Genomic DNA, 12003 nt, shown 5'->3' on the forward strand with positions numbered 1-12003 from the left:
TACCATTTTGGGGGCATTGGTTTATTTCCTCCTCCCCCAATCGAGGCCGCGTTTTTGAACACAAATTGGTGATAACAAGTCGACTACAAAAATGTACCCGGTTGGCCAGCGTGAGTGGTTTTTGAGCTTTTAACATGTTTGTTTAATTCTTGGTCACAACTCTTGATTTCTCCGATCTCCTGTAACTGACGAGGAGCATAACGAAATGAAGGTTCATTGATTAGGCTTAGCCTTCCCGTTTCGTTCAAACACAATTCAGCTTTCCTATTTTGAATGTTAACCAGAGACACTTGGAATCGCTATACTACACAACGCATTGAGCATAACGTTGCCTAGGTCCATCAATAGTACTATCTTATCGAAAGCAACAGTTATATACATCGTAAATGGTGTTCAGGATGTAGGGTTGTGCTTTTCTCCCCTTTATTTTTTTCTGCGAATTCGATTCGCTGTCTGATTCATTCATCGACAGCAATGACTTTTGGCAGATCCATTCCGTGGAGTTCTAGAGCAACTTATGGGACTCAAGTGTTGCATGGAAGTCACCAGCAAGCTCTATGACGAACTCTATAGGCATACACACGAGCATTTCGTATTGGAGAACAATTTGGCTCGCGAGCGATTGCGAAATTTTTTTGTTTACGAAATCGACGTCGGATTGCGCGCGATCACGACGAAACACGTGACAACGTTCTTGTTAGGTCTTCATAAAGACGACGAAGCCTACGGCTTCACCGAATAACTCGATCTCCTCCGTGTATAAATTTGTCTATTGATGCATTTTGTTGTTGCTTCCTCTATCCGCCCCCTCCATCGATATCTTGCTTTTATTTCTGTTGATTTCTGAATTTTGTTTCTTTTCATGTGGTATTCTCAACATTTGCACACTCACTGCAGTTGTCAGTTTACTTGACATAGCAGCCACCTGGCTTTCCCTTGTTCCCATACCCCTATTTGTGGTTGGAATTTACGCCCTAAACTATTTTCGTTGCCAACGCACTTGAAAGAGATGAGGTGTTCCGCTATGTGACAATAACCCAACCTAACCTAACCTGTGATGTTCGTCCGTGGTTTCAGAAAACTCTGACCAGTCGAATGAATCAAAAAGTTTACATAAGAGGTGGCTCGTCATGCTGAAGCACTTTATTGAATGTTCCCACACATATCACAAACAATAAAATATCGTTTTCAACTTGAATTGGTGAAATAAATATGCAATGTGAATGCATAAGTTTTTACTGTGATATGGTATGTTCCATAGATTAATATCAGCCATAAATGTATTGCTGCTACTATGCTATGCACTGGGATTCTGGCACTCGTCAAGTAGCCTTGCCGCTTTATGCCAAACACCTGCTGTTCATGTAAATCAACATGATGGACATAGTGCACGTGTAACTTCCCTTATCACGGTAACTCGACCAGCCGTACTGCTGCTTTTGAGCTTGTGTTGCTTTAGATGTGAGCAAATTGTGCCTGAATACATCATGTGGAGCATATCTATTCGCAAAGTTTCGAGTAGGTTCCATTAACATATATATATGTATATATAGACGCATGCATATGCAAAATGTACGAATGCATATGTATGCATACATATGAAAAATGTAACGAAGGGACTCTGAAGCTTTAAGGAATTCGTACGAGACTACAATTTATGACATTTAAACAATGATAAAACTAGACTATGGGGAGGTCAGCATTATATAATGATAGGGGTCTTGAATTAGTATGAGGCTACAATGTATTACATTTTAAAACTTTTAAAACTAGACTATGGGGAAATTGACATTACATAAAGGAGTCAACATTTCGACGACAGCGTCGTCTTCAACAGGAGTGAGGGGAACAATACTAGGCTGTCGTTAATAAGGGGAACAGAGATGGGAGAGAAAAGCCGTACACGTGATAGGGCGCTCCTCATAAAGTTTTCCCAAGAGCTTCGTCCTTGGGCGGTCGCACTGGTCTGTTGGGGGAACCTGCAAAAATAAAGGAAAACGAGAGAAAGGGCGGAAGTGGGGGTCGGCAAGCACGACCAATGTCATGAACTTTATATATACATATATATATATATAAATTATATTTGTGTACACTTTATGGAGATTTCTCCTTTCACTGCTCTGCTTATCATTTTGTCAATTTCTCGTCAACACCTTTCTCGAAAATATGATATGCAAATGCAGCGTTGTGTCTTTGCATGTGTAGCTCCCGGGCCCCCTGGCAGTGGAGGAGGTCCAGCAGGAGGGGGAGCACCGCCCCCACCTGGAGGCAGAGGGGGTGGTGGTGTGGGGCCTCCAGGTGTTGGACCCCCTGGCATGGGTCCCCCACAGGCTCCAGAAATGGTAGCTCTCGTACCAACACCTCCGAGGCTCTCCGTCGGAGGCCCTCCGATGGGCGTGCCGCCCCCAGGTGGCGTCCTCGGAGCGCCTCCTCCTCCAGCGGGTACCCTGGGGGCCGGTGCACTTGCCGGACCAGCCGCGGGACCATCTGGAGAACTGTTACCCCAGTTTGTGTGCCCTCGAAGACCCAATGTTGGTACGGAGGGGAGACCCATCATGCTGCGAGCCAATCATTTCCAAATATCGATGCCACGGGGCTATCTGCACCACTACGACGTCACCATCACACCTGACAAGTGCCCACGCAAAGTGAACCGGTCAGTAAAAGATCGGCTTCGTTTGCCACGATGGACATTATGCTCGTACTGTTGTTAACTGTTGAGTGTACGTTTTTCAGGGAAATTATAGAAACAATGGTGCAATCTTACTCCAAGATCTTTGGCAACCAAAAGCCCGTCTTTGACGGACGCAAAAATATGTACACTCGAGACGACATACCAATAGGTAAAGACAAGGTGAGTTCGTACCATTGCCTCTGTTTTTTTTGTGTTGCTGTAGTTCTGTTTTTTGTGTTATCCTAGGCGGAACTGGAAGTTACGTTGCCGGGAGAAGGCAAAGATCGCGTATTCCGAGTGGCCATCAAGTGGGTGGCCCAAGTGAGCCTGTACGCCCTGGAAGAGGCCCTAGAAGGACGTTCGAGGCACATCCCTATGGACGCAATTCAAGCCCTGGATGTTGTGATGCGTCACTTGCCCAGCATGACCTACACACCTGTTGGGAGGTCCTTCTTTTCTTCCCCAGATGGCTACTTCCACCCTCTCGGAGGTGGCAGGGAAGTCTGGTTTGGCTTTCACCAGAGCGTCAGGCCCAGCCAATGGAAAATGATGCTCAACATCGACGGTGAGTTGTGCAGCATTATTTTGTAAGCAACCATTTCTGTTCCGTTCCTCCTTGCGCGCATAGCAACGTACAGTTCCTTGAAAGCGTCAGCCAAAGTGCCACGACGGACTAAAATTTTCAGTTATAGTGACCATGTCCTTTGCACCCCTTCCCAGCGCCACATTTGGAGGCTAGCGGTGGTGCTTCTGATTGGCCCGTTTATTGCTTCCTCAATTGCTATGACACCTCGTACTTCAGTTTACCTTAGGAATTTTGTGCAAGTGGTGCATATCACGTGAGAGATGCGTTCCTGCTGAAGTTGTAGTAAATGGGTTATCCAGATCATTCTACGAATGCTCATGAGAGCTGTAGCTGTCGTCTGCTACGGTCGCATGTCCGCTTCTGCGTGTTCAAAGTTCAAGTTTCCATTATCCAATCACGATGGAGGTATCGCAGGCGGATGCGTGCGCCCCTAGTGGATAGTGCGGATGGGCTCCTGCACAGGAGTTGCCGATTATGACACGGTCGCTAGAACATAGTAAGTCGTGGACGTTGCACGCTTCCGCGGGTTGTTGAAGCAACCCGCAAAACTTCATAGTTTCGGATTCTCCGAGAGTAGACGATGTCACTGGGAGCTCTAGCATTCGTCTCCTAGCAGCAGCGCGTGCCTCCGCTCTCCGCTCCACGTTGGAAGACTGCCAGCAGCTGTGGTGGGGAGACTGGGATCAACCTTCGAGGAGTAATGTTGCCAGATGCGTGGGTAGAACGGATGCCACATAACGTCATACTTCTAAAAAATTAGAGATTAATCCTATCCTTCTGCATCACGTGAAGGAACATTGTTTTGGGAGAATAAAGTGGGAGATGTGTAAAAATTGCAGTGACATAAATTCGATTCTGAAAACAAAAGATTTATGTACGTATTCACTAACAGCGTAAAGTAATTTACGTTGCTTTCAATCGATAAATACAGCCCAACTTTACATGTGTAAAAAAAACTGCACTGCTGCGTCCCAAAATTTGTGCAAGAAGCTGAGAAAATCTGTAGTGGTTACTTGCACTCACGTGGTATCCATGCCAGTCATTACATAGCAGGTGACACCACAGCAGAGTATGTGACGGAACTGCACTGTGCATACATAGTGCATGAAGCTTTTAAGGTTCAACCCGATTCTGCACTGAATTTGCACCCCGAATTCAAGGTTGCCTCTTTAGGGTGAAACCCAATTTTTACCGAGCAAATTGCCATCAAAGAAATGTCTGCACACCCGCTCGTCAATGCACACCCGCTTGTTTGGCAGCAGATGCAATTACGTCACTGTTTGTACCAGTCCAGTACAGTTTGTTAGAGTAAAAGAGCTGGATTTCTCCCTAAATTTAGCATACTTGAAGTTTTCCCACCTGAATTCACATGAATTTAGAGCACATGTTTTCCCCCCCGGATTTTTGCTCCCTGAATTTGGAAAAAAAATTTCCCGAAAACTTCAGGCTGTATGTATACGCATGAACGTCTCTATCACTTGTTCTAAGTGAGCTGTTGGAAATATGCCATTTGTGCTATTCCTCTAAATAACTTCTTCGTGACGGTGCCATTCTTATTGGAGGCAAGTGCTGACCACTTGTCTCGCAGGCATGCTGTTTGGTATATCTTGGTCAGTTTCCATGGTGGCTATCTGAGTCCTTGTTTTCATTGTTTTTCCATGGTGTAAACTTTCGCTTACATCATTATTGCCCATCCCCACATGCATGCCTTTGCCATACTGCGCATGTCGCTTCTCACGCGCTCACCTTTTGCTTCCCCACCTCACATAGCTGACACCTTGTGTTGATCGTGTTCGCAGTGTCTGCGACGGCATTCTACAAAGCGCAGCCGGTTATTGAGTTCATGTGCGAGGTGCTGGAGCTGAGGGACATCAATGAGCAGCGGAAACCCCTGACAGACTCGCAACGCGTCAAGTTCACCAAGGAGATCAAGGGACTCAAGATTGAGATTACCCACTGCGGCACCATGCGCCGCAAATACCGCGTCTGCAATGTCACCCGACGTCCAGCCCAACTTCAATCGTAAGTCACACTGGAGGGGACGCTGCTGAGATAATCTAACAATACCCTTTTTTTGTTAGATTTCCATTGCAGCTGGAGAATGGGCAGACCGTTGAATGTACAGTGGCCAAATACTTCCTCGACAAGTACAAAATGAAACTAAGGTATGCAACTCTTCAACAATGTGGCCTGATGTTTGCAGCCTGGCAGTTGTTGAGAGCAACGGTGCAAGGTGTGCCGTGTGAACAACAGGGACTCTCCGACATTTTGTCTGATACTGGGAGTTCCAAAGTTTTTCTACTGTGATACTGCCATTGGAAACTATAGTGAAGAAATGGCCATATTAATTGTAAATTGGATCACACTTAATTCCCCCTGCCCCGTGAAAGGAAAAAGAAAAAGAAAACTAGTTTTCAGGTCTTGTGCACCTAAAAAGTAAAGTTGAGGAATTTTGGTTTTGAAATGCAGAATCTGCGTTTTTTGGTGAACAACATCAAAATCCGCATTTTCCTGTGTTTTTTGGTGAACAACATCAAAATCCGCATTTCGCTGTGTTTTTCTGCAACAAGCAAAGTCCTAGGGTTCCTGGCAATAACTTGGGAATAAAAGGCATCTTTTTCAAACGTGTTCTTGTTCCAGGTACCCCCATCTGCCTTGTCTGCAGGTAGGACAGGAGCACAAGCACACATACCTGCCTTTAGAAGTGAGTTTCTCAACCTCTCATTAGGAGTGGGAAAGCAGCAAAATTTCAGAACCATTCCAATAATCAAGAAGGTTGTAGAGTGTTGAATTCATTTAGACTATTTGAATGGTATGTTTGTATTAGCATAGCACATACACCAAAAACAACAGGCTTGTTATCCGTATTTGTTTACTGGAAATGCAACAAATAAGTGCTAAGTTTTAATATTACACGTGCAAGACAAGTGACAGTGATTTTTCTATGCTAATATATGACAAGGCATTTCAAATGATCATTGTAGGACCTAAGAGCAGGTGCCGCTGGCACGGCCTCATGTATGTTCTGTGAAACTAACCTTGACAACCCTTTCCTGTTTCCTTAATACAGTTGCTGACCGATTTTTCAGTCTTCTAGGAACCACTAAACTTATTCAAATTAACAAACTGTTAGTAGGTTTAGTCAAAGGCAAAGACTTGTGTTTTGTGACACATTCATTCAAAATAGCCAAAACGGATTTATGGGCAGTCAATGTATCTCTGATCCACTGCGAATGAATGTGAGAAAAAGCTTATGGCAAATTTTTCATGATGTGATCACGCGTATATGTCAATCATGTATTTATCCATGTTTTAGGTGTGTAACATAGTAGCAGGCCAAAGATGCATAAAGAAACTCACAGATATGCAGACATCCACAATGATCAAGGTGGGTTTAACTTTACACAAATGAAACACAGACTCTGTGTTATGCATGCACCTTCATCTGTACCTCCAAAACTTTGGAACCCACTTCTTTGGTGCACCGTCGTGTTTGAGGCTGCCAACTTCACAGATGACTAATCGTAAAACACTGTGGTAACGACGGTCCCTTTTTTTTGTGTCCACGTCCAGGCGACTGCCAGATCTGCACCAGATCGTGAGCGGGAAATAAACAACCTTGTAAGTATACCCGTCGTTGCTCGAGTGCAAGAAGTTATGGATGTGCTCGTTAAGCTGAAGGGGTAGATGAGTTAAGGTGTTCGTTCAGCATTGCTGAAGCATCTGCCGATATTTCTATTTCAGGTGCGGAAGGCAGACTTCAATACGGACCCGTACGTGCAAGAATTTGGTCTCTCCATTAGTAATACTATGATGGAGGTTAGAGGTCGCATTCTGCCTCCTCCAAAGCTACAGTATGGAGGAAGGGTGAGTGCAGCTGCTGCCACGTGTTCGGGCAACGCTGTAATAATGATCATGTGTCGCAACAGACCAAGCAGCAGGCAATCCCGAATCAAGGGGTGTGGGACATGCGCGGTAAGCAGTTCCACACTGGGGTGGAGATCCGCATATGGTCGATCGCCTGCTTCGCACCACAGCGCACCTGTAGGGAAGATGCGCTCAGGTACGTCTGCAGCGACTCAGGGGGTGTCCTGCGTGTTTACCGCTCGTTGCTTGTCTGCAGGAACTTCACGCAGCAGCTGCAGAAAATCAGTAATGATGCGGGGATGCCCATCATTGGACAGCCCTGCTTCTGCAAGTACGCAACGGGGCCTGACCAAGTGGAACCAATGTTCCGCTACCTCAAGTCCACTTTTCAAGGACTGCAGCTCGTAGTCGTCGTCTTGCCCGGCAAGACCCCCGTCTATGGTGAGCGCGTTGTTTTCTTTTTCAGCTTGTTGCATTTTATATGGCCGGGGTCTTTATTAAGCAGACCAATACCCTTGTCATATGGGCACACTTACGGCCTTCAAGTACGAAGGCCATAAACAAAAAGTGTGATAAGGGTCATGCCAGATGGCGATGATAAGGCCATTGAGGGAATAGAGAGATAAGGAAGGAACTGAGTTCGCATAACTCTGTTGTCTCCAAACTACCTACTCTCGAATGCGAAAGGAAACGGGATTCTCTCGACAGCAAGCATTGTGCTAGCATGAAAGCCGGGTGACACAATTATTAGACAACCCCTGGAACGATAAGCACCTTCTGTGACTGTCACGTGGCAGCGTCCTTGAAATTACAGCTGTGAACTAACTACGGCCGTTCCGTTTACTGCCTTAAGTTGTGCCATCTTGCTAAGCTATAAACCTGCTTAAAACCAACAGCTTTCCTTTGTTTAGCCAAAATTCGACGGGCTTTCACGCAGCATGCTCGCAGATTTTTCCGACTTCTAGGAGCCATGAGATTGGTCCGAATTACTGAGATGTCCAAATTTTTAGTCAGACACAAAAACTAATTTTTTCCAAGGCTTTAGTGCGATAGCCTCTACAGTCTCCCAGTAGGAGGGTACCTCCCGAGGTACCCTCTTCCTTTCCCCGTTCCCTTACATGCTCTTTGAAAGAGTAGAGGATTTTTGAAAAGCGTGCAGAACAGAGGCCTAGTGCACACACTGCAGGGCATCTGTGCTTGTTCTTATGCAGGAGCACATTTTATTTTTTGCGCAGAACAGTCTGCGGACAAAAGAAAAGTCACTCGGGAGGTGCAGCGCCTAACTACTCCTTTGAAATTAGAATGCCCTGCGTCAGACAAATGTTTCAAAATTGGTCAATGTTTATTAATCTGAAATTGAACTTGCTTGACGCTGCCTAGAGCAACTGTAGCTTAGTCCACTTGCACTCCTCGTACGATACGGGCTTGAACTGGTTTCGCACAAAACGGATAAAGGCCTCCGCAGTGCTTGGGTTGGAGCCACCTTCAACGGAGTAGATCTGAGCATCTCGATCAACCTTGTGTAGAATGTTGATGAAGGGGACCCTGTTCTTGGAGTACACTTCAAATAAGACTGTGGCGCCATATTGTGGCCGCACCTCGTAGCTTCTGTTCAAGCCTTTGAGGACATTGTACAAGTTGATATCGTTGTAGGAGAAAATCGTCACTTTCTTCCCGACCTTCGATGGCGTCGAACGTAAGATCTGGGGTACGCCTTCTATCTTTTTCCGTAGCTTTTCCAAGTCATCAGCTATGCTCCTGCAGTGCGATTTCAGAACCCATAAGCTGTGGCTTTTGTATTTTGGTGGTGGCTGGTTTGGTACAGGACAGCGATCCAGCGCTTATGGATTAAAGGCATGTACATGTTATGCTAATGTAATGGACCAAGAACTTCACATTGCTTTGATAACATACTTTTCAAACTTAGTGATTTAAACTGAGATTTTATAAATTCTATATGAGGCATTACAACACCAGAGGGAACAAAGGTTTTTTTGTTTTTTTGTTTTTTGTCCACACAACATCGCTGTTTTTGAGTATTGCTGCATCAGATTTGTAATTTGTCAGGCACTTATGCAACAGCTATATTATCTCGTAACAGTAACTTTTCTGCATTTTTGTGCAAATGCATATCCTAGGGTATTTAATTGGATTTACGTTGGCTGTGGCTTTGTAGCAACACAGATTCTTTGAACAAGTAGCAGAGCTACACTTCCTGTGCACGCATTGCACACATGATTCTGCCGCAGTAAACCGCGCTCCAAATGAATAATTTCATGCTTTGCAGTGAGTAATGCTAAATACAATTGCAATGCTAACTGTAATACTATGTATATAGAATGCAAAATAGGTACATACCATAACATTGCACCAGCTGTGTTACGCATTTGGGATTCCGCAATGTGTCCAATAATGACATCATTAGCCCAAAGTATAGTGTCCCAGTTGTCGAGAGCCCATTGGGGCACGCTGAGCCCGTTTTCGTGATGTACCACCAAGGTGTCTATTGCTGTAAGAAGACCAATAGTATCCCTGATGTCAACCCCTGTGTGTTTTGACAAGAATTTGAAGAAAAATGTAGACTTGGCAAAGGAGCCACGTGCTTGTAGCTCGCCCAAGTTCTGGATGCTGCGCAGGAACAGTGGCTTGCAGATTTCCCTACAAAAGTGTGATAAAATTACCACCATATTTAGGTATCGTGTAAATATCTTAACTGAAAATTTTGTGATTTGGACATTACTGTTTACATTAGTAGTCACTTGCTGCAGTGGTCAACTGTGCACTACTAGTTTTTCCAGAAATTTGTTTAGTTCAAGAGTGTGTCAGATCATTTTAGCATTACAGCACCATAGCACTCTGCCTTGAAGGAATAGAAAGAAACTCCCCAGCAAATCAAAGTCATTCGAATCTGACATTGACTTACGTGAACCTGTCATGACCCTGTGGGAGTCGAACGATTGGAACAGGTTGCCAGTCTTGGTCGGGCATCCAGTCCTTCCACGGGCCAGTAGTGGGGAACAGGCCGTAAAGCACTAGCGCTAGGCTATCATAGCAGCGTTCATCAGGTCCACTCCTGGCAGCTACTACTCTGGGGTCACTACCCAGGAAGCTTCCATAGCGACGGCGAAGATACTTTCCCAAAGCGTGCATATTGCGACGACCCTTTGTGGTAAGAGCACCCAGACCCATAGGCCAGGAGTAATTTTTGTTAGGGTCGTTCGGATAAGACCCTAGTGGGGCTCGATCTCCATGGCGGAACAGGACGAACAGATGCGTGAGGTTGGACGGTATGCTTCCATAGTGGGCAACACTGCTGCGACAGCAAAGAGGGTACCAGAGGAGGAGGAGGGATAAGATTGAGAAGATGTTGAAGGAAAAAAATCCAAAAGGAAGAATAGGCATGTTATATACTAGGATGAAAACACCTGTGGGTGCAGTGCCTCAGAGAGATGTGGGCATAAAATGTAGCAAGGTAACAGCAGATGAAGACTCTTATGTATCGTGCTCCTGGTAAAAGGCGGATTAGGTTACAGCAAGTTCCTTCCTAGAAGGATTGATACATTACAACAGTTTCATGCAACTTCTTCTTCTTTGCTTCTTCTTCCACATCTTCCTCTTCAGGTGCATTATTGCTGGGTAGAAGAATATTTTATATGGATTTATTTACTAAGTTGTGAACTACTAACCTACTATACTGTAAGAAGATTTTGTAACAATGTCAAATTATTGTTAGATGGTTCTTTAGGGCCCCCTCTCTTACCTGAAATGAGGCTCTATGGGTGGAATGTATGGAAATGTTAGGATTGGACTGGATTGACTTGGATAGACTTAAAAATATGTATCGGAAGTTATGGCTCCACAAGTGTGCTGCCGGCTAGTCTACCTCACTCGTACTAGAGTGCTAGCTCAGATATAAATGTACCATTACTACACTGCTGTCTTAGGAAAGAAGCAACAGCAGCAGTGACATTGCATTAATATACTTGTAGGTTTCTGAAAGGAAAGTTGGAAAGGAATCAGTACAAACATACGTATACAAACACAATACAAATAGCGTTATCTTGTGCCATGTGTATATTCGTATGCTTTCCTCCCTTACATGGATGTACCATTTTAAAACATGACAGACCTTTACATATTTTTAAATATTTATTTATTATATAGTGACCATAGTTGTCTCGCAATGTAAAGCTACAGATTATCACCATTATATGATCAGATCGGAGCAGGTTATCACATAAAATGTGGATACGACAGTGTTATTTGCATCCTCTCTTCCACGCCTCAAAGGATTGGGAGGCTAAAGCAGTAAACGTGTAGAGGTTATTATACCCCTGTCAAATGAGCGCACTTGTGGCCTACAAGTACAAAGGCCGTAAAAAAACTGAGATATAGGTCACGCCAGATGGCAGCGATAAGACCTTCGGGGAAATATGGCGATAAGAAAGGAAACTGAGTTTGCGGAACTCTGTTGTCTCCAAACTGCCTACTCTCGAACGCAAAAGGAAATGGGATATCTTGATAGCAGCTATTGTGCTAGCGTGAAAACCGGGTGACATTATGGTGACGGGTCTGTCGATAAAGGCCTTCCGTGGCTGCCATGTGGCAGCGTCCCAAGAGTTATAGCCGTTAACAAGGTACGGCCTTTTCTTGTGGCCATTCCGTTTGCAGCCCTAAGTTGTGCCGCCTGACTGGGATATTAATAGGCGATGCTGTTGCCAGTCTTGCTCCAGCTCTTTCCTTCCACTGCATCTGTACCTGCTCATTATCCACGAAGTTCATGTATGCCACATCATATGTGGGGTCTAACTTTTTCGGGTTAAATGCCTTTCCTGGATTCGGGTAGTAAAAATTCGGTACTATTGGGGACACATTC

At 44.8% G+C, this 12003-nt stretch overlaps 2 protein-coding genes across 3 annotated transcripts in view; one reads left to right on the forward strand and one right to left on the reverse strand.

The window, feature by feature from the left end:
* The window catches only part of LOC135400837 (protein argonaute-2-like), a 26685-nt gene continuing 14682 nt past the window's right edge, over window positions 1–12003 (forward strand). For both annotated transcript variants that reach the window (XM_064632771.1, XM_064632770.1), the window contains exons 1-12: window positions 1–110; window positions 2206–2656; window positions 2737–2854; window positions 2921–3239; window positions 5060–5282; window positions 5342–5425; window positions 5901–5964; window positions 6577–6648; window positions 6834–6881; window positions 7005–7127; window positions 7190–7323; window positions 7384–7568. In XM_064632771.1, coding sequence (XP_064488841.1) covers window positions 92–110; window positions 2206–2656; window positions 2737–2854; window positions 2921–3239; window positions 5060–5282; window positions 5342–5425; window positions 5901–5964; window positions 6577–6648; window positions 6834–6881; window positions 7005–7127; window positions 7190–7323; window positions 7384–7568 — 1840 coding nt within the window. In that variant the 5' untranslated portion in view covers window positions 1–91. The remainder of the gene's footprint in view (window positions 111–2205; window positions 2657–2736; window positions 2855–2920; window positions 3240–5059; window positions 5283–5341; window positions 5426–5900; window positions 5965–6576; window positions 6649–6833; window positions 6882–7004; window positions 7128–7189; window positions 7324–7383; window positions 7569–12003) is intronic.
* On the reverse strand, window positions 8449–10918 carry LOC135400840 (testicular acid phosphatase homolog). The gene is made up of 4 exons (XM_064632775.1): window positions 10888–10918; window positions 10051–10759; window positions 9486–9785; window positions 8449–8885 (listed from the first exon to the last, which is right to left on the reverse strand). Exons 2-4 carry the CDS (start codon window positions 10527–10529, stop codon window positions 8504–8506), a joined length of 1161 nt encoding a protein of 386 aa, XP_064488845.1. The 5' UTR covers window positions 10530–10759; window positions 10888–10918; the 3' UTR covers window positions 8449–8503.

The sequence above is a fragment of the Ornithodoros turicata genome, chromosome 7, assembly GCF_037126465.1.
Source record: "Ornithodoros turicata isolate Travis chromosome 7, ASM3712646v1, whole genome shotgun sequence".
NCBI classification, from domain to species: domain Eukaryota; kingdom Metazoa; phylum Arthropoda; class Arachnida; order Ixodida; family Argasidae; genus Ornithodoros; species Ornithodoros turicata.

Excerpts from the sequence above, each read along its gene's own strand:
- LOC135400840 (XM_064632775.1), bottom strand. The coding sequence starts at position 10,529 with ATGCCTATTCTTCCTTTTGGATTTTTTTCCTTCAACATCTTCTCAATC. Across the intron at positions 9,786-10,050 it reads CAGGGTCATGACAGGTTCAC|GGAAATCTGCAAGCCACTGT; the intron begins GTAAGTCAATGT and ends ACACTTTTGTAG. Across the intron at positions 8,886-9,485 it reads ACAGCTGGTGCAATGTTATG|GAGCATAGCTGATGACTTGG; the intron begins GTATGTACCTAT and ends ATCGCACTGCAG.